General features: G+C 42.2%; 1 protein-coding gene and 1 long non-coding RNA gene across 3 annotated transcripts in view; one reads left to right on the top strand and one right to left on the bottom strand.

The window, feature by feature from the left end:
• Positions 1-999: 999 nt before the first annotated feature.
• On the bottom strand, positions 1,000-6,557 carry LOC148124425 (uncharacterized). Its single transcript, XR_015740320.1, has 2 exons — positions 6,419-6,557; positions 1,000-1,197 (listed from the first exon to the last, which is right to left on the bottom strand). It is a non-coding gene; the product is annotated as an uncharacterized LOC148124425 (long non-coding RNA).
• Positions 6,558-6,633: 76 nt separating this feature from the next.
• Positions 6,634-20,695, top strand: part of LOC113443601 (voltage-gated potassium channel KCNC1-like) — a 49,221-nt gene continuing 35,159 nt past the window's right edge. For both annotated transcript variants that reach the window (XM_026711943.2, XM_087917644.1), the window contains exon 1: positions 6,634-7,241. In XM_026711943.2, the coding sequence (XP_026567728.1) occupies positions 6,642-7,241 (600 nt within the window). In that variant the 5' untranslated portion in view covers positions 6,634-6,641. The remainder of the gene's footprint in view (positions 7,242-20,695) is intronic.

Here is a 20,695-nt window from a genome sequence, read left to right as displayed (position 1 = left end):
CATCAATTATCGACTACATCCTTCTGCGCTGCTACAGAGATATCACAGTCCCCAGAAGGTGGTGGTTGGGAAGCATTCCATAACCTCTCTCCTGCTCCCTGATTTTTATTTTATTTTTATTTTTTTTTATTTTTGGCGGAGAGGCAGGGGTAATTCCCTCCATCCCAGGCTTTCCTTCTGTCTCTGTCTCCCTCTCTCAAAAATAACACTAAGCCAAAAGGGTTGATTTAGCAGGTAAGTATGGGCCTTTAGTGGCTCTATTGGTGTGTGTCAGTGTGTGTTTGTTTTCTCTGTTGGGTGGCAGAGGAAGGGTGGGTGACTATAGTAAAAAATCTGAATGGGGGGCAACATATGCGCAGGTTGTTTCCCCCCCAGCTGAAAAAGGAGCTCATAGAGAGCACATCGGGCCAGAGACGAAGGTGGGGGAGGAGTAAGAGTTTCAGCACCTGTGACTGGACAGCAGCATGTTAAAAATAGACAGAACGCAAGGATGGCTTGTGCTCTATTGATACTTACCGCTTTACCATCTTCTGGAGGATACAGGTCTGATTTTCAGTTTGGTGATTATTTGACTGCTCACATCTTGTGTATGTGTGTGTGTGTGCGTGTGTGTGTTTTGTGTGTGACAGAAAGAGAGGGAGAGACGGAGGGAGGGAGGGAGAGGGAGAGAGAGATCTTGATTTGTCTAATCTATGCACTGCAGTGTGTGAATTCATGGGCCATGGCTTTAAGGATAGCTCAATCACCCCCAATTTCAGGCCCTCCAGACATGCTGGACTACAAGTCCCATCAGCTTAGGAGAACACTTGCTGTCTGGAAAGTATGGAAGTCATAGTCAATTACATTTCAAGGAAGGAAGGAAGGAAGGAAGGAAGGTTGGTTTAGAGGAATATGAAAGCAGAGGAGTAATCAGTTCAAGCATGTGCAAAAAGAGAGGTATTAATATGACTGAATGGTCAGCATGTATGAAAGTGTGTCTCTAGGATTATGACTCCAAAGGGAAACAAGGTATGTTTATTTGAAATTGGCACATAAGAGAAACTACCATGCCAAAATATGGTTAGCAATTGAGAAATGTTTGCATGCATAGCAGCACATGAAAAATAGGCAACAATTTGGTAGTGTCATTGCATTTCTGTATGGTGATTGTGTTGATGATGTCCTCAGCTTTTGTTTTGTGTGCTATCCATTGCTCTGCTGTTGTGGTAGAACAGAAAATGTGGGGAGAGAAAAAAAGAAAGTTAGAATGAGATTATTTCTGTAAGAAAAAGCCAAACACATTGACATACTTCCTCACAGGAAAGCATAAAAAGAAAGCTGTAAGAACCAGATGGTCCCACAAATATTAGGGCATGGAAGCCTGTAAAAATAACAGATTGGCTCCTGCCCTTGAAAACAGTCTTGCACCATTGCTAGCTATGTGTGCTTTATTAATATTAGTATTATTTCAATCTATAATCTATATTTCTGCTTGGGAACATTCATTCCAAATTCACATGCGGTTGTTGCTAACTTCCTTGCATTTTGCCTTCATGTGTAATTATGAAAAATTAAATTGCATCCCAAAACAGAAAATTTCAGCTTTGAATAGACATATAGAAAAGCAATCCAGGATATTGCTAATGTGTTAATTAACTATATTTTAAAATAGTAAAAAATAAATTTTCAGTCACAGTCTTTCCCAATAAAGCTTACGATGAAGGCAAATTGTAAGAATTTGCCATTGTGTACATTGGCAGACGAATCCTATCTGAATCTACTCAGAAGGAGTCCCAGTTAGATTCATCAGGAATTGCTGTCTACATCAGGCTGAACAGGTTGCAGATCTGAATAATAAAATTCTGAAGGTGTTTCTGTATGGAGGGGTTTAGAAGCAGGCTCCTTCCATTCCCATATCCTTCAAGACAGTTTTACCCCAGTGGAATACTTCCAACCTCTTGCACAACTTCAGTAACCATAATGGTTGGAAATGATGAGCATAACTGGAAGGGCAATTAATCTAAATGCTTCACCTTATACCTTTATTCTTTCTCAGTTATCCTTCCTAAAACATTTATATATTTTGATTTTGGAAATATACCAGGGAGTAGATTATAGTTTTCACTGTATTTGGAATGGCAAATATATTTCAAACATATGCATACTAGAAAAAATGCTAACTTTGACATTGGAAAGTGCAGGATTTTGGATTTTAAAAGGTGGAATCTAACATCTAAAACTCAGGCTCTTGGTGAGGACTGTTCATTAGGAATTCAGTTGTGCCAATTTTCCTAAGCGACAGACTCAAAATTGGGATAGCCATTTACTTTCCTGCATGTTGTTTTTATAGATATGTTCCCATAATCTGTGCATCTTTATTCCTTGCACAACCTTACATGCCATTTTGATTTAGGAACACTTGAGACCTAATTCACAGACACAAACCCTACATTCCATTTACAAATACCTAAACTCCGTTTCAGGTACATATGAACATGCATTTGAGTGTACGTGGACAATTACTCACTCCATGAGAAAAGGAACAGCAATTACTGAAACTCCCGGCTTTTTTTTCCTCCTCTTTGGTATTCACCCAACTAATATTCCCCATCTGGTTCTTGAACAAAAATAATCTCAGCACAAATGTTATTGACAATATACATGTACCCATTTAATTGCATTGTCATGCTTTCCCTTATTGTCACTAGTCAGACCGGGTCTCCCCTAGGTATAGGTCACTTGATGAGAGAGAAACTTGATGCTTAGCAGCTGAATGTGTGAACTGTTCATGGGGTGACATTGCATTTCAAATATTCGGAAATTTCATCTGTGGTGTTATATTTGTTATGGCTTATTCACACATTTAGGTTACTGTCTTGCTGGTGCTGAGACATCAAGCAATATATAAGCATACATTAAAAAAAAAAAAACATTCCTAAAGGTTGTATAGCCCTTTGGGTAAAAGCCTCTGTTAGGAAACCCTTTCCCTAATTCTCAAAATAACAGAGCTTCAGCCTTATGAACCGATATGGAACAACTCGATTAAACACAGAATTCACTTCTGAGCAAATACATGCAGGATCATGTCTCAGAGACACTTTGCAAACATCTAATTGCTGAAATCTTGTAGATCTAGGTTTAAGACAGTCAGGTTAAATATCCATTGGCTAAAATTCCTCATTTCCTCCCAACTGATCTTCAAAGACTCCAAAATCCAAACAATAGTCTTCAGGTGAATATGGACCTGATTTCTAGAATCCTGCATTCTCCTTTCTAGGTGTGCCCAGCTCTGCATTATGTGCCTTTAGACCAAGAGTCTTCAAACTTGACAGCTTTAAGACTTGTGGACTTCAACTCCCAGAATTCCTCCTCCAGTCACGTTAGCTCAGAAATTCTGGGAGTTGAAGTCCACAAGTCCTACCAAGTTTAAAGACCCTTGCTTTAGACCAAAACTTCTCAAGCTTGCATTATGGGGTTTACATTACGTGCTTTTAGAGCAATGCTTTTAGAGCAATGCTTCTCAACCTTGATAACTTTAAGATGTGTGGACTTCAACTCCCAGAATTCCCCAGACAGCGTGCTGACGTTGAGAAGCATTGCTTTAGATTCAGAATAGAGAATAATATAAAATAAAAGGAAATGTTATATAAACTTGCAGGGATGGGGGGGGAGACGGACAAAAGCCAATTCAGGCCAAGAGAAATTGTCTAAGAATACAGCTTGATCTCAAAGTGATAAATCTCCCTTATATATTCATTCAAACTTTCCATTGTCCCTCCTCCCTTTTCACCCCAACTTGCTATTCCAACTTCTTTAATCCAGTAAGTATAATGAAGTCCTCATTCTTAGCCATGCCAACTCTCTTCTGGTCCTGAGGGACATCACACACAAAAATACACAGACACATACAGGAAGAAAAATAGGGAGAAAGTGTTTTTTCCCAGCCTGGCAGTTCTGAGATGTGTTGGAATGCAAGGATGGAATACAAAAGATTAGGACGCTAACATGGTGAACCATGCAGGGCTCTGATCTGAGGATTGTTGAGGTACACAATGGAGGGAATTTTTGAAAAACCAGTCAAAATTACTATATAGAGGAAAGGAAGTAGGGAAGAGCTAAAGATTAGAGACTGAGGATCTCTGAGGCAGTGGGATTTGAAATAGAAGCAGAGGTCATGAGAGAGGTCAAAGGAAGGGGTGAAGAGCAAGGATATATGGGCCTTGGATAGAATGAGGATCCATGAAGAATTCGGGGTTGCAGTTTGTCCCATCATGAAGAACAGTAAGAGCCAGCATTCATCAATAAAAGAAGAGATCTGTAAGACTTCTATAGGGAAAGTACAGGTAAAAAAAACTATCAAGACAAAAGAACAATTGCAGAAAGGCCACTGAAGGAAGGCTGAAAGGACTATTTCTTGTTGTTAGTTGCGAAGTTGTATCCAACCCATTGCGACCCCATGGACAACGTTCCTCCAGGCCTTCCTGTCCTCTATCATCTGGAGTCCATTTAAGCTCACACAGATTGCTATAATATATATAGGACTATAACCCAAAACTTGATTACTGAATTAATCCATTTTCTGGATTTGCACAATTCACCAGATCATAAATGAACTAAGCAAGCTGAGTTTTCATAACATATTAAAAAAAAAACCCAACTAAGATTTCTTGGATTATGCTTAGCATGCTGTACAGTTTTTAACTGCTTAGGCACGTTTGGTACACCCAGAAAGTGAGGGTTATATGGAAAACTCCATTCTAGGAGCTTCAAGGAAAATCTGGTCAAGCATAGGAGAAACAAGGCATTGGGAATAGGGTGGGTGGTTCACAGAGCGATTCTAGAATTTGGGCAGAGGCAGAGTAGCAGGCCCTGCTGAGGATGGCTGCCTGGAAGCAAAAGCAGAGTGTTTGCTTAAGGCAGCGCCAAAGGCAGCTCAATCAGCGAATAGTGTGAGCCAGGGCAGTGCTATTACAGCACCAACCAGAGAGCAATGCAGGGAAAGGGCACCGTTAAAAAACTGGCAGCTCTTGGGAAAGGGAGAAGAATTGAAGAAGAAGCAAAAAAGGAATCCTAAAAAAGTGGCTCAACGAGGGGAAGATGTTGGAGAGGAAGGGGGGGAGGGAGGGGGGAAGTGGAGGGGGAAGAGAGGGAAGCTGAGAGATGAATGGGGAAGTGGACAAAGGCAACAGAAGGGCAGTGCAGGCTAAGCAGCACATTCTAAAGAGGGGAAGAGATGGAAAAAGGAAAAGAAGAAGAGGCCCCAAAAGATATATTCAAGGGGAAGCCAAAGAAAGGAGGAAAGAGAGGGAGAAAAAAAAAATGGAAATAAAAGAGAGGAGTAGAAAGTTTGATGCCTGGAGGGCTGAGTGAAGCAAGGAAGGGAAAGAAAGGTGGGGAGAAGGGAAGATTTGCCCAGGCAAAGGGTCTCTTTTGCCTGGGGCATTCGGTTGCTCCTCCACCTACCTGCCTGTTAGGAGGAAGACCCCAGCAGTTCCTCTCTTCCCTCCAGGAAAGCATCCCCTGATGTGATTCCCACCACCCAGAATGAATCCTGGATAGAGCTAAGGGAGAGTGAAAGAAGAACAGAAAGGAGACAGGAGGCAGAGGAAGTGGTGGGATGGTGGGAAATGAGGGAACCGGGCAAGGGGGGCTGGGAAATTTAGGGTAGGAACCAGGAAGAGGAGAAACAGGCGAAGAGGAAACCAGTAGCACTTTCAGAGGCAAAGGAGAAAATATTTAGAAGATTGGGGTGGGTGGGGGAGGAAAAGAGGCAGAGAGTGGAAAAATGAAAAACCAAGAAGTAAAAGGAGGGGTGAGGGGGAGGAAGGAAAGAAGAAAGTAAATGAATGAATGATAAGGTGGAGGGAGGGAGGGAGGGAAGGAAGGAAGGAAGGAAGGAAGGAAGGAAGGAAGGAAGGAAGGAATGGAAAAGAAGAAAAGAGGGAGGGAAGAAATGAATGAAAAGACTGAACGGAAAAGAAGAAATGAAGAAGGTAAGAAATTAGTGAAAAGATTGAATGGAAAGAAGGAAGAATGGGAAGGAAGGAAAGTAAAGGAGGAGACTGCAGGAAGAGGGCAAAAGTGAGAGAAAGGAGAGATGAAGGCAGACCTGCAAAGGGACAGGGCTGCGCCAGCAGCGTGTTGGCAGGATAGCGCGCAAGGAGGCTGCGAGGGTCCCCGTCGAGGTCACCAGTTTTCAGCAGAGGAGATCCTGACTGGCATAGGGACGGGGCGGGGGACCGCGGATTGTGGAAAGCTGCACAGCAGAGCAGAGGGGACCAGACTGGCCGCCCAAAAAAGACGGGGCGGCTGCGGCCGAAAGCAAGGGGTGCAGGTGGCGCGCTCGGAGTGCTTGGATGGAGGGATGAAGGGGGAGAAATCCCGAGTCGCGGATGCTGGGGAGGGGGAGTTAGGGTGGCGGAGCAGCGTCCGCACTCACCTTCCCTGTCCCTTCCTTTCTCTCTTTTGCAGAGCCGGGCGCTGAGCCGCGGACTCCCTCCTCTCGCTTGCCCGCCCGCCCCGTCTAGAAAGAGCGGGACCGGGACCGGGAGGAGGAGGAGGAGGAGGAGGCGCCGCGATGACGCCTCGTCCCCTGATTTGACACCTGCCCAGCCTCGGGGGCGGCTCCCCCTTCCCCCGGCCCGGCCGGGCCCGCGCCCCCGATGCTGAGCTCAGTGTGCGTCTCCTCTTTCCGCGGGCGCAAGTCTGGGAACAAGCCGCCGTCCAAGTCATGTTTGAAAGGGGAGATGGGCCGGAACGAAGACAACGACAAGATCGTCATCAACGTGGGCGGCATCCGGCATGAAACTTACCGCAGCACCCTCAAGACCCTGCCGGGCACGCGGTTGTCCTGGCTCACCGAGCCGGACGCTTGCAGCAACTTCGACTACGACCCCAAAGCCGACGAATTCTTCTTCGACCGGCACCCGCAGGTCTTCGCCTACGTGCTCAATTACTACCGCACCGGGAAGCTCCACTGCCCCGCCGACGTCTGCGGACCGCTCTTCGAGGAAGAGCTGGCTTTCTGGGGCATCGACGAGACAGACGTGGAAGCCTGCTGCTGGATGAACTACCGGCAGCACCGCGATGCCGAGGAAGCCCTGGACAGCTTCGAGACCCCCGAGAGCCAGGACGATGAGGACAGCGGCGATCTCAAGCGCCTCTGCCTGCAAGAGGACGGGCGCAAGCTGGGCTGGTGGTCCAGCTGGCAGCCCAAGGTCTGGGCGCTCTTCGAAGACCCCTACTCCTCCAAGATGGCCCGGGTGAGTCCGAAGGAAGCGGGCGGGGTGGGGGTCCCCTCCAGACAGGACTTTTTAGAGGTCCTCTCCTCCTCACCGCCACGTCTAGCATACCTGCTTTGGGGATGGGGTGGTGGGTGGTGGAAGGGGAGCTGAATTCCAGCACATCTGGAGAATGTCCTGCTAGGAAAGTATCCTCCTTCCACATGTGGGGTCTTTCCCATTGGTCTTTCCTAAGATTCCACCCCCACCCACCCCCTTTAGTACAGTTTAAGGGGAAATAGGCATAGACAGTCCATGAGACTGTTGCTATAAGCCTGATTCTTCTGTGATTCTGTCAATTTGTTGGCAAAGTAAATGAAGCCCCTAAGATTTTGCAGTTATAAATGTAGACCTTAGAAGAGACAACCACTTGGAAGAGAGGGTGGGGGGAGGAGACGGATGTGTTGGGTTATCTTTGGCGTAGCACATTCTAGAAGAAAATGTAGCACATTCTATAGGGCTAATGTCACAAAGAGGGATACGGGAAAACTGCCAAGCTTAAGTTGTGTAATGGGTAAATGGGTGGAAATCCTATTCCCTTCTCCAGATAGAGTCTTAACTCAAATATAGCCCTAGCTCCATGTAGCCCCCAAATGTCCATAGAGTAATAATAGTTCTGTCTTTCCCAACCTGGTACTCTCTGGCTGTGTTAAGATCTTAAGACTGCAGGTGGCAGAATTGTACTGATGTGTTGACACCACAAAATCAACCCCAGAGGTATTCTTAGGTTGCAGGCCTAACAGAGTTGGAGGATACCAAGCTGTAGAGGGTAGGTGCTGTAGAATTTTCATGAAAGCAAGCACCAAATTCAAGTCCCGTGTTCATAATTTGGCACTGCCAAGTAAAGTATACACTCTGCAACTATCTCAGGTTACAAAGTGAGCTGGAGAAATGGCCCAGGCAAAAAAAGCAACAACTGTTGTTTGATTTTGTAAATGAATCTTGATTCCCTCCACAAGCGGGCCTTTCGCCTTGCAAATCTCACATCCTTCCCATAGCATCATATGCACTTGTCCTTGAACCTTGAAATTGCACTCTTAGAAGAAAGTGTGTGTGTGTGTGTGTGTGTGTGTGTGTGTGTGTGTGTGCGTGTGTGTGTTTGGGTGGATGGGAGGGGTGGTGTGTCAAAAAAGGTGAAAAAGACAGAAGGGCTACTTGGGATGTAGGTATGCGTGCAGTGATTTGCTAACTTCTTTCAAAGGCGGATTGAGCAGTAACAGACAAAACAAGATCCTAAAGGTATAATCTATACATGAAGCACAAAGGATGTGCCAGTTTGGAGGTGTGAGTGGCGCTGAATGGGGGAGGGGGAGTGAAATCATTCTAGGAGGGGGAGGATGCACCAGCTGTATTTCAGGCACAAATTTGGAAAAATAATGTGGAAAGGACCTGCCCAGAAAGTGAACAATGGGTCAGGACAAGAGGCTTAGGGCACCCCTTTTCAGTCTGGAAGCCTTTAAAGAAGTTGGTCCGCAATTCTCATGCCCCCCCCCCCATGCACAGGATGCCTGGGACAATGGGGGGGAAACTGTAATCTGAACACATTTGGAGGGCTTCAAGTTAGGGTAATATCTGATGTTGCACTGGGAACCCAGCAGACATCTACCCCACATGGCAGAGAAGAAGAAATGGAGTTGGCAGCGAAGATTAAGCCAAGCTCCTTGTCTCAAGGAAATAAGGTTGGAGCTTGGAGCTGGATGGTTGTGTGCCCTAGAGTGGAGAGAGAGAAGGCTGTATGAGTTTCAGGGGAAAGTGTGCAAAAGGCCAAGAGTAGGAAATGGAGAAGTGTGTGTGTGTATGTGCGGTGGTGGTAGGAAGCACAGAGAAGCACAGAAATAATATGAGGATTGTGTGACCTAGCAAAAATAGGTTGCCAAATATATGGTGGGGAACGAAGACCCTAAGTTGAGCGGCTACAGCACATAAATGTGTGAATGAAAGTAGTAATGTGTAGCAGCAGGAGGGCCCTAATACGCATGCTCCAGTGTTAGGAGAGAATGTCTTGGTTCCCGGCAGGAGGTGCTGCTAGCCCGTTACAAACTCTTTTCTCCTTGTTCCCCACACTGAGATTTCCTGCCCTCATTCGTGTTCTCTTTGCCTTCCCTCATGGTTGCGGTCAGATATATCTTCCCTTCTTAAAATCCTGCCGTCCCACACAAAAGTTTGGGCCCCTTGCTCTCACATACCCATTGCCCCAAGGCTAATCTCTAAAGTCTTTATGTCTCTGGACAACATGAAAATCCTTACACAGCCGGGGAGAAACTCGAGCATTTCCTCAGCATTGCAGTTCTGGATTCACCGCTCCCCCCCACCCCCAGATGAAATAATGTTCCTCAAAGTGACCCCCCACTCCATTTCCAAACACTGCAGTTTAAGAACTCCTTTCCCTGCTTGCCTGCTGGCTGGCTTCCTTTCTTCCTCTCTCTATGCAGTGAACACCCTCCTCCCCCAATCAAACAGCTTTGCACAGGAACTCAAGTGGCTGCTGCTGACGAGGACCCTCACTTTCCTGGTCTCCCCTTTCGTGTTATTTCTGGGACTGTATTCTAAAGCTTTGCTGTCTTTGGAACTGCAGAGACAGCAGGTTGAGGGGGGGGGGAGGGGGCACCGCAGTGCAGTGTGGAAACCCCAGAGTTTGCAGTGCAAAGCAGGCATTTGGCAGCCTGTGGCAGCTTCCCTCCCTCCCCTCCCTCCTTCCCTCCTAGGCAGTGGATCTCAAAGCTGCAAACACTGTCAGATATCCTCATTGATTCCCCCCCCCCCTCCCTCCTTCTTCCCCCACACAGTTGGGAGCGCAGCCAGGAAAAGTTGCAGTGGGAAGGAAGATGAAGAGAGAAAAAGCAGGAATTTTAGTACCAGGGAGTGGGGGCACAGATGTGGATGATAGGGGCCGAGATTATGAGCTGGTGCTGCATTGGGTGGGCATCGGGTCAGGAATCTCCATAAATGAAGGAGAACAATTTGAAGGACTAGAGATCACCCTCTTTTGTACAATACTGCCCCTCACCTCTCATTGCATTTTAAAAAGATTTGATTTACAGTTTTGGACCACCACCCCAACTCACTCAACGAAGAAAAATAAGGGGAATTAATACCTACTGAAGACTATGCAAGGAGACTTCTGCCTAGCCCACGGTTCCTGAGATATACAGCATGAAAAGCCTACAGAAAAGGCTGCAGAGATTCTTTAAGTAGCCCAATTTTAGCTTTCTTCTGTCTTTCTCAACATCGCCACCACCCTGCCCGCGGCACCAACTTTTTGACATGGTAAAAAGAAAAGGAAGAAAGGTGGGCTAGGAAGAACAGGTAGACAACTAGCTAAAGGAGCAGAATATAGGTTAGACAGATAGACCAAACTCTTCTGTAAAGGTCTATCCAAAGCCACATTAGCTGAGTTTTCATCTAAAAACCATGATGGATATTTTACAGCACTGCACAAGCAGGATGGAATTTCAAAACTGTATATTTGATGATGCTTATCAGATAGCTGTATCTAACAACTGGAATACTGAAAAGTTGAGTGTATAGATAGAGAGAACTCTTAGGCAGCTCATAAAGACAGCATATCTGAAGATAGATCTTTCATCCCCTCCAATTATCAGGTTTTTTCATCTGTTTTTGTAGTTTCTTACCTTTCTTTTCTTTCTTTCTTTCTTTCTTTCTTTCTTTCTTTCTTTCTTTCTTTCTTTCTTTCTTTCTTTCTTTCTTTCTTTCTTTCTCTTTTCCTTCCTTCCTTCCTTCCTTCCTTCCTTCCTTCCTTCCTTCCTTCCTTCCTTCCTTCCTTCCTTCCTTCCTTCCTTCCTTCCTTCCTTCCTTCCTGGCAGTGTTCAATTTTCAAACTTTTAAAATTCCTTTAAAGAATGTAGACAAGTTGTTTTTTATATCATGTTCATCCCAGAATTATTTCAGTAAATATACCCTTCCAATAATATGGGTAAGGGAATAGAACATATTATGCCATATTACGCCAATTAATTCACAGACTGTGTATTCCAAATATAAGGATGTTATTGGAAAAGAAATCCCATCATACACAGTAGGATTTTCTCCTCAGTAGAAATTGGTTTGGGCTATCGTCAAAGTTTTCTTCTCCAGAATATAAATGTTTGTTTTCATAAAATGGAGGCATATACAGGGGGGGCGGGAAATCTCACGGCTCCAGAAATTGCATTTCTTCTACACTGTGGATGGACAACTCAGTACAGGATTGCATAGACCTCTCAAGTTTATTTCCTTGCAGGTTCCAGTTTAATTTACCTCCCTTTTGAGGTGAAGAATGTATAGAAAATGTAGCATACTCTTTAAAATAATCAGGAAAAGTCAGGTGTAATCCAAATAATAATAATAATAATAAGGCAACTGTGGCAAAAGAAAACAAAGATACCACCAACAGTAATAAGCCCCTTGGGGTGCAATTTCAAAACATCTGGAGCACCACTTGAATACCATCGAAATTGACAAAATCATCGTCAGTTTATTACATCCTGTGACAATATCTTTAACAACATCTGCCTGTCCCAGATTTTTGGGAAAGACTGAATAGATGGGCAAAAATGCCAAATGCAGTCTAAACATCTGGCTGGCTATGCTACCAACTATAATAATGATACATTAAATGTGTATCCCACCCGATCTCAGTTATTTACAGGATTGTATAGACTTTTACTTCTATAATGATCTTGTACCTTCCCCCATATCCATTAAGTATAGCTGCTGGGGGCTTAAAAAATTGTTAACTGCTTTTATACAGCAGAACCATAACATTTTAGTTATGGATGATAGACAAATTGGGAGTTCAGTTCACCATCAAAATGTGCCTACAGTCATCTGTATCATTTCAGCAACAAAAACTTTTTGGGATGCCCTGAAGACATTAAAGAAGAAGAGTTAGTTAGTTGATGGTGGTAAAAAAATCAGAAGCTAGTCACACCTTAACAGATCAGTTTTGAATATAATGACAGTAAGAAAACAGTGAATGAAGAAAACAACACAAATTCAATAGCCTTAAGTCCCCCTTTAATATCTTTAATTAACTCAATTTACAGTGATTATCTTTAAGAAATTCTTTGAGGTGTTTTTTTCCAGGATAGGGTATGTGCCATTTTAAAACTTTATTGGAAATATATGCAAGAGAAAGCAAGTGGGGAGGACAGAAATGGAGGATGAAAAGTCAGAACAAATCTCAGAACAAATCTGTTTCCTGTTAAATGGAGGACTTACTAAAAAGAAGAAAGAAAGAAGGTCATCCAATATGCCAAGAAATTTGCATGATGGAAAACAAATGCAGACCAGTTATCTTTCCTAATATTACAACTGTTGAATAGTGGGGTTCTTTTTTTACAGTAGATCTGCACTTTTGACTAAAATAAGGAAGCCAGCACTAATTTTAGCATCATAAAAAAAAAACTTAGTTATTTTCCCCTCTGCAGTACCTGGCTGACCTTGGCTGATCTAAAAGAAAATAAAGAGTCACCTAGTTATACTATTTGGATGGGAGATCACTAAGAAATTCCAGAGCTGCAGTTTGTACTGGAAAGTTCAAAAACAAATTAGGAATATAGTGATAGAAAACTATATCCAAAGCATTGCTAACTAGCTTGACTCAAGGCTGTCTTTCCCTTTAACATAGCCCTGCAGTCAGAATTCATACCTGATATATTCCACCCATATATTTAATTCTGAAGTTGCACTTCGGTCTAAGAGTAATTGAGGCACTCACAATACTAGTGCTTGACCAGCAGAATAAGATCTACTGGAGCTAAAATTATGTATTTTTAACTAAATTTATTTCTGCTTCTCTGTCTCCTGCTCATTCACAATATCATATGTTTTTTTTTTTTTAAAAAATTCTCAACTCTGAAAAAAAAAAAGCAAATCCTTGGGGCCCATGAAATGCCCCGAATCCCATGACAGCGTATATCTTCCTTTTCTCTGTTTCACAAATCCTGAACAACCCAACTGCATTCCTTTTTATATTAATTTTTCTATTGTAATCTTCCTTGCATGATTAAACAGAGGTGCAGAATTTCTGGTTCAACTTCTTGGGAAATGTAAAGGAGAAAGGATGTGAAAGGAGATAAATAAGAGGGTTTTAAAAAGGCTTTTAATGATGCTTGTGAATAATGACTGCAGAAAGATAATAGATTCCAAACATTGGCAAGAACCAGTTATTCTTATTTATTACAGGGAAGGGCTCAAGAGGCATTTTGTTTCTCCCAGCACATTAGCTATACACTTCTTCATTCAGTGAACCCGCAAGTCTTGACATCCAACAGCCTTTGTCAGAATTTAGCAGTCTCCATTTTATTTCCACGACTTTCTGAATTCAGTTCCTGACCACCATTCTGACCTGCAAGACTGGCGTCCTTCCCAGTCCTCACTGCAAGCTCTCCATATTTTATTGTCCTACTATTCAAAAACTTTCCAAAAGAATCTATCAGGATTTTAGCAATTTTAATTCATCCCTCAGACCATTTTATCCCACTTCCCCAATTTAAAAGCTATTCATATTAATTCACTTCTCCTAGTCCTTTCTCCCCAAATTCCAATTCCAGTGCACAGTATATGTCATTCTTTTTCTTTGTTTTGATCCTATCTTCTTTGCTACTTCATTTAAGACTCAGAAAGAGCTACCTTCCTCAAATTCAGAACCCTGCAACTCATTGCTTTCTGCTTTAAATCAACAAATATGCAGAATAATTTAGATTCCACTAAGGTGATGTGTTCCATTACAGATATTTCTGTCTTGTCTTGCTTGAGATCCTTAACATATCTCATTAGCTTCTTCACTTTCCAAGAAGACTAGATGTAACCTCTCATTTCTGAAAGTTCAGAAGTTGTAATTTTGCATCACTTCTTTGATATCTTTCCTCCCCAGTACAACCAACTAGCTTTTCACAATACCCTAGATCAGGCTAAAAGCCTTCGTTGTTGCACAAATCCAGTTATTACTTTAACATATTGTAGGAACCACTGCATAATGTTAAACCACGTTAAACTCTCTAATCTGGGTTTAGAGACAGGTGTGGTATGTGATTCCAGCCATCAAGAAACTTGCTTGACCTTAGATGGCTTTCACAGATGTTTCAAGAACTTTGTACCGCTCCCCTCTTTAAATAAAATTTGATTGTCTTTTGTTCCAACTTCTTTTGAAGGACTTAATAACTAGTTTCTGATCCCTTTACTCTGAGATTTTCCATACCAAGCAAATATTTTCCTTTCCATCTCTCCCATTGCCGAATATAGAAAAACGGCCCTTTTTGTGGAGCTAAAATTGGGCTATTGCGGTTTTAATCCAGGCTTCTCTGTGTGGCTCTCCATGATACTGAGCTGCAGTATTGCATCCGGCAGTAGCAGCTGATGGAAAGAATACACGGGAACACAAACAGAAGCAGAAACGTTCTCCTACTTTCAGACCTTGCTGACTGAGGTTACTCTATCGTGCTTTGCATTAAAAATAAGATAATATTAATGATTTAGTATAATGTGACATATGAGGATGATAAATGCAATATCCCAATCAGCTATTACAGAGAAGAAGAGCAAAAAAGAAACAAGGCCAGTGAGGGTCTGGAAAGTAACATTTGTTTGTGTGTGTGTTTTGTGTATATGTTGTGTGTGTGTGTGTGTGTCTGTGTGTTTAAACTACTGTTGAAAAATGTGTGTAGGAATCGGGACATCGTAACTTCAGCATAATTACTTTTTTTGATACGAGTCTACAAATAAAAACATTGGTTAAAGAAGAACAAAGATAGGACAATAGAATGAAATCAAACTGGATGATGGCACACCAAAAAAGAAACAGAAGAAGAAGAAGAAGAAGAAGAAGAAGAAGGAGAAGGAGAAGGAGAAGGAGAAGGAGAAGGAGAAGGAGAAGGAGAAACTGACCTCATTCTTATCCCAGTTTTCAAACTCCTGAGCTCTTTCTTTTGATGTGACAAAAGGAAGGATGTACAGGTAGTCCTCAATTTACGACCACAACTGAGCCCAACACTTACGTTGCTCAGTGAGAAATTTGTTAAGTAAGCTTTGCTCCATTTTATGGCTTTCCTTGCCACATTCGTTAAGTTAATCTGGCTTCCCCATTGACTTTGCTTGTCAATAGAGTGCAAAAACGGATCACATGAGCCCAGGGCATTGCAATTGTCATTTAGTATGAACCAGTTGCCAAGCATTTGGATTTTGATCATGTGACCATGGGGATGCTACAATGGTCATGAATGTGAAAAATGGTCATGTCACTTTTTACAGTGCGTTTGTAACTTTGAATGATCATTAAATGAGCTGTTGTAAGTCAAGGAATACCTGTAAAACAAACTTTGTGGAAAGAGTGGGAATGTCCTAGAGCATTTGGACAAAGTGGTCCCTTAGATCCAGATTGGGGGAAATGGCCCTTTTATGACTTGTGTGGACATGCATGACTGGTTCAGGAATTCTGGGAGTTGAAGTCCATAAAAGAGCCATCATTACCCACCTCTGATCTAGATGAAACTATCCTATGTTTCCAAAGCTTTGTTTGCTACCTTTCACTTCTTCTTTTGCAACATTGATCTTCTTATCAGGCCATAATAAATTAATTAGGTGACACAAGGCTCTGGATGGGTTTTTTTTACAGCCAAAGACTATTCCTCTGGGGGGGTGGGGGGGAGGGAAATAGAGGCATTGCAAACAAATCATTGGAGAGGGATTGTAGTTTAATTGCCATCAATATCCTTCATCTGCACTGCACTTGATGTTTACATATTTCACTATCTTCCCCCTCTTTTTATTCATCTACTTACTTTGTTTCCTATCTCCCCATTAAAATAGATCTTCTTGAGAATGGAAAGTACAGTTTTCAGGATCAACCATTGCCTACAGTAGAGATTTAAAGCCATAACACTATTTCGTTATATTATTTCCGGTCATAAGCTATTATCCAAATTTACCTCAAACTGGCTAGGGGGAGAGACTGTCTTTCCAAGCAAGGTTACCTGCTCATCTCTGACAGGTCTGTGCTTATTTCCTTGTTTCAAGGGAAGACGCCTACAAGCCTTCCAATATGATCTATCCATCTGTATAAGTTGCTGGTCTTTCTCTCCACTTTAGAGAAACCATCAGCCCCGGGCTTTCCAAATCTGTCTTGTTCAACCAACATCAGTTCAGGTACTCATACATCCAGGCATCCAAGTTTAATGACCCAAGTATATTCTTATCTAGCAGTCTACAACACTTCTCAACCCTCAGTTAATCTCCAGTAAACAGAGAGAAAGCTAAACTGAGTGGTAATTTTGAGTAAGTTTCTGATTCCCAATAATAATAAGAAGGCTCCTCCATCTTAATTCTGAAACTGAAGAGTGCTTGAGTTGAAAGTCTGATGGTTTGGGGATAAAAACAAACTCTGAATTGAACTTGGGCTCAGAGATTTCTTTGGTTAATCTGGAGGATTCTAGCAAAATGATTCCTGCAAAGCTTGAGGCCTGTTACCTGTCTTTTAATGAGACAGGGCCCAGTTTTTTGCTGAATATTTAGGAATATTCATTTCCTACTTAGACTATTTCAACCCTTTTCCTCCAGTTGACTCATATTTTAATCCCAAGGGGAACAATCTAAGACCATGAGTTGCCTAACAAGCCTTAGGTACATTCATGGACTTCCAAATATGGTTAATGTAAATGTAAGTGACATCAAGGCAAATATATCTTTTGGTCCTGGCCATTATTTTTTTGGAACACACATCTATTCCACATCCCATTTAAAGGCCAACGGGGCCATTTGGCCTTATTCTTTCTCATTATTTTCTCTTTCCTAGAAACCAAATAATTGTGTGTGCGCACACAAAGTAATACATATCTATTTCAAGCTCCACGCTCCTCATCCACTTGGCAAGAAACAGAAAAATGGAAAAGAGGTGTCTAAAAGAGTTTCCATTTTGGTTCTCATATAAAAATAACTGATTAGCTAGTGCTTACACTTTGCCTAATTCACAAAGAATATCTCACCACATTCATTGGATTTATGGTTAGGTTTTTTTCCTTCCTCTCCACACAAATTGTAAAACGGAAGCTTTGAACAGCTAAATTAAAGATAAGGTCATGTCAGGGAATAATGCTGGCTAAGTCAGGCTTTTTTCAGAGATGTCAGAATAAAGTTCTATTATTATTATTTTTTTGACCTTGTGCCCTATACCAAATGCATGTACATATACGTTTATTTTTTTTCCTTTTCTTGTTTCCACCCCTGCTGGATCTTCCATCTGCTACTGCAATATGTTCCTTCATTTATTTCAAAAACGGAGGACTATTCCTGCACTGACAGAAGGACAGTCGTAGCCCTGGGAAAAGAGGGAAGGCGGGGGTTGGCTAGCCAAGGCAGCGGGGCCAGTGACAGTCACATGTGACAGGAATCCTGAGTTCCCTAATAAGGTCCTAATGGGATGGAGGGAATGCATAAGGCCAAAAATTGGGGAGTTCTCTGTAAGAAGAGAAGTTAAAAAGATGGTGGTGAGTTGACCATGTCTTTTTGAGCATTTCATGCCTTTGCTGTAATGACATTGTGCTGGTCTCCTTCCTGCCTCACAAACACCTTCCAGGAACAGTTACATCAGTCAAATCTATTGTCTTTCCCACGTACTCTGTCCCCAACCATGCCATGGTTCTCAGGAGACAGAAATAATTATTTCCATCTGAATGATTTGGGACTCCCAGCGCTGCCTGGAGGAGGTCCCATATAGACTATTCCTCATTACTTTTTGCAAGGGCAATGAATGTAGAATACAGTGTGTAGCATTAAGGGATGATGGCGCCATTCAGCCTGCTTCCCCAAACCTCAAGCAGCTGGAAAAGCTGTGTGTGATATACACAGTTCTGGAAATGGGTCAGAACCACTAGATGGTTTCTGGGAAAAGCACACTCCTTTGGGACTTCAAAATATCTGTCCTTCTTTCCCTTCCATGGAGAATGCCATTCTTAAAAACAAGGTTGTACCCAAATAGTTTCTCTACAGTAAAAGCATCAATCTAATCCTCGCTTTTCTCATTCTCCTCAACTCCCTCCCTTCCCTTGAATTCCTTGGCTTTCCCCTTCATCTTTTCCTCCTCCTGCTCTCACCCCCCTCCAGTTCCTGGGCACCGCACTGCGCTTCAAAAAGGATTCTAGGATTTGTTTGTAGAAAGTGCTGACGGGACGGGAATTCTATGCAGTGCAGAAAGCAAGCAGCAAGATTTTGCCCTGCAAGAAAGAAGCTGAGAGTAGAGAGTGAGAGTTTTGCACACAAGTGTAAACACGAATAGGGAATCTATGCACAGAGTTGTGTAAGCAAAGGCAATCATGCTTGCATTGTGTTATGACACGCATGCATCTATGTGTGTGTGTGTGTGTGTGTGTAGCAAGCTCAAGTATATGCGTAGCCTCGGGCAGAATTGTGCTGCCAAAGAAGATTTTGTTCTATGAATGTATAAAGGCATATTTGGTGCATAGCCTAGAGCTTTTTTGGGTGCATTAGAGCAAACAGTATACGTGGATATATCATATAAATTCATCTTTGTATGAAATATAGTGTGTATATCTATGTGTGTGTGTGTGCATGCACACACATTAATATAAACCATACCCCCAGAAAAAGTTCGAGTGTACCAACAAATATTTTATATAGAATGTGCTAATATCTATGAAAGGAGTGTGTAGTTGTATTTAAGTGTAGATATATGGGAAACTTTGTTTGCACCTCCGTCTGCAGTTAAACCAACTTAAATTTAATTGAAATTGGTAAATACAATTCCATTCAACAATGACCTTATTTGTACTATAAGGTAGATTGGCATGGTAGTGCGTGTGTAGAACCACAGAGATATGGACAGGCAACATATTCTGTAATTTTCAAAGTGAGTTGTGGAAGGAATGCATAAATAGGTATAATCTCCACTGAGCCCATATAGGGGCTATAAAATTGCATACTGAGATGAATGTGTTAGTGGTAGGCTGGCTATGGCTAGGAGAAACCAATTTGTGGAGGGAGGGGATTGGGGGGTGTACGCATGCAGATGAAGTTCAAATGAGAAAATAATTTCTGTACACTTGTGCACATAAGCATTATTTCAAAGCCTGTGGAAAAGTAAGTTGAAAATTGTATGCCAATATTTACTTGTACATGATTGCACATGGGACATACCTCGGAGGACACTGTCAGATGCCATAAACAAAACGTTTGGTAATGATTTAGCAGCTAAAACTCCTGGACAATAGAGCCTGTGTGAATTGTGTGTATACCAATAGAGGAATGTGAATGAATGTGAAGTGCTCAGTATATGTGCAAGGGAGCACGTGACTTTTGCGTCATTGCTCGCTTTCACTGTTTTCTCAAGGGACTAAAATAGGAGAATGGTATAATAGAAGGCACGTGAATGCCGAGCCTGAAATTTCAGCAGAATCCTTTCTGTTCTGGGCTCTTTATTCATTCATCTAAATTAGTGATGTTAGGATAGTTAAAACATTCAAAATTCTGCTGAAAAAGAGCAGAAATTCAAGGAGGAAGGAAAAGTTTTACCATCTCAAAATTTTCTTGTAATGGGGTTTTAAATCCTAGCTTGTTCCCAAAATGGCACAATGGTTTATGGGCAAGTTGCTTAGTTCCTGTTCTTTTACAATCTAGAATACCTGGTTAAAAATGAAACCAAAAATGGAGGAAAGTTGACCTCAAAAAAGCCGTGACAGAATCACTGCAATTCTGCCCCAAAATAAACCAAAATTCACACCAAGGGAAGATATCTGAGACCTGCATTCACTATGCAGATAAAAGAGCAAATACAGTCATAAGGGTGAGAAACTTCCTTGGTTTTTTTTTTAATTCAAGGCTCAGAGTCTTAAATCGAAATGTTGACTTTTGTGTCACCTAAGCAAATTATGTACCTGCATAATACAACTGTCAGTGGGTGAATGCTAAATAGGTGTTATATTGTAATAATAGATTCCAGTTCCTCTAAGGAATAAAGCAGGTTCTTTTCGGTTCTCCCCTATACAGTCATTTATTGCATCAGTTTTACAAGGTAGGTTGGACTGAAAAAAGAGCAATTGCCCAAAATCATGGAATGAATTTCATAACTGAGCAGCTAATGGAATCCATTTTTTCTCTACTCAACCATCAGCTGAGAATTAATACAGAATGAATGGCTAGCCCAGAGGCGTCCAAATTTGGCAACTTTAAGACTTGTAGACTTCAAATCCCAGAATTCCCCACTCAGCCACGGCTGGGGAATTCTGGGAGTTGAAGTCCATAAGTCTTAAAGTTCTGAAGGTAAGTCTTAAAGCCTCTGAGCTAGAGCATCAGGCTATGACTGGAGAAACATACTTATGTTTGTTATAAATTCCCTGGGTGATCTTGGATTTATAATTTCAGAGTTTCTCAAAAACTATTGTACGTAAAGCATAGAAGAATGGCGACTCATCTCAGTTTCTGTGGAA

Source organism: Pseudonaja textilis, chromosome Z (genome assembly GCF_049901715.1).
Source record: "Pseudonaja textilis isolate UNSWEBS1 chromosome Z, rPseTex1.2, whole genome shotgun sequence".
In the NCBI taxonomy this organism is placed as follows: domain Eukaryota; kingdom Metazoa; phylum Chordata; class Lepidosauria; order Squamata; family Elapidae; genus Pseudonaja; species Pseudonaja textilis.
The sequence above is the reverse complement of the archived record's forward strand: the minus strand, read 5'-3'. Positions and strand labels throughout refer to the sequence as shown.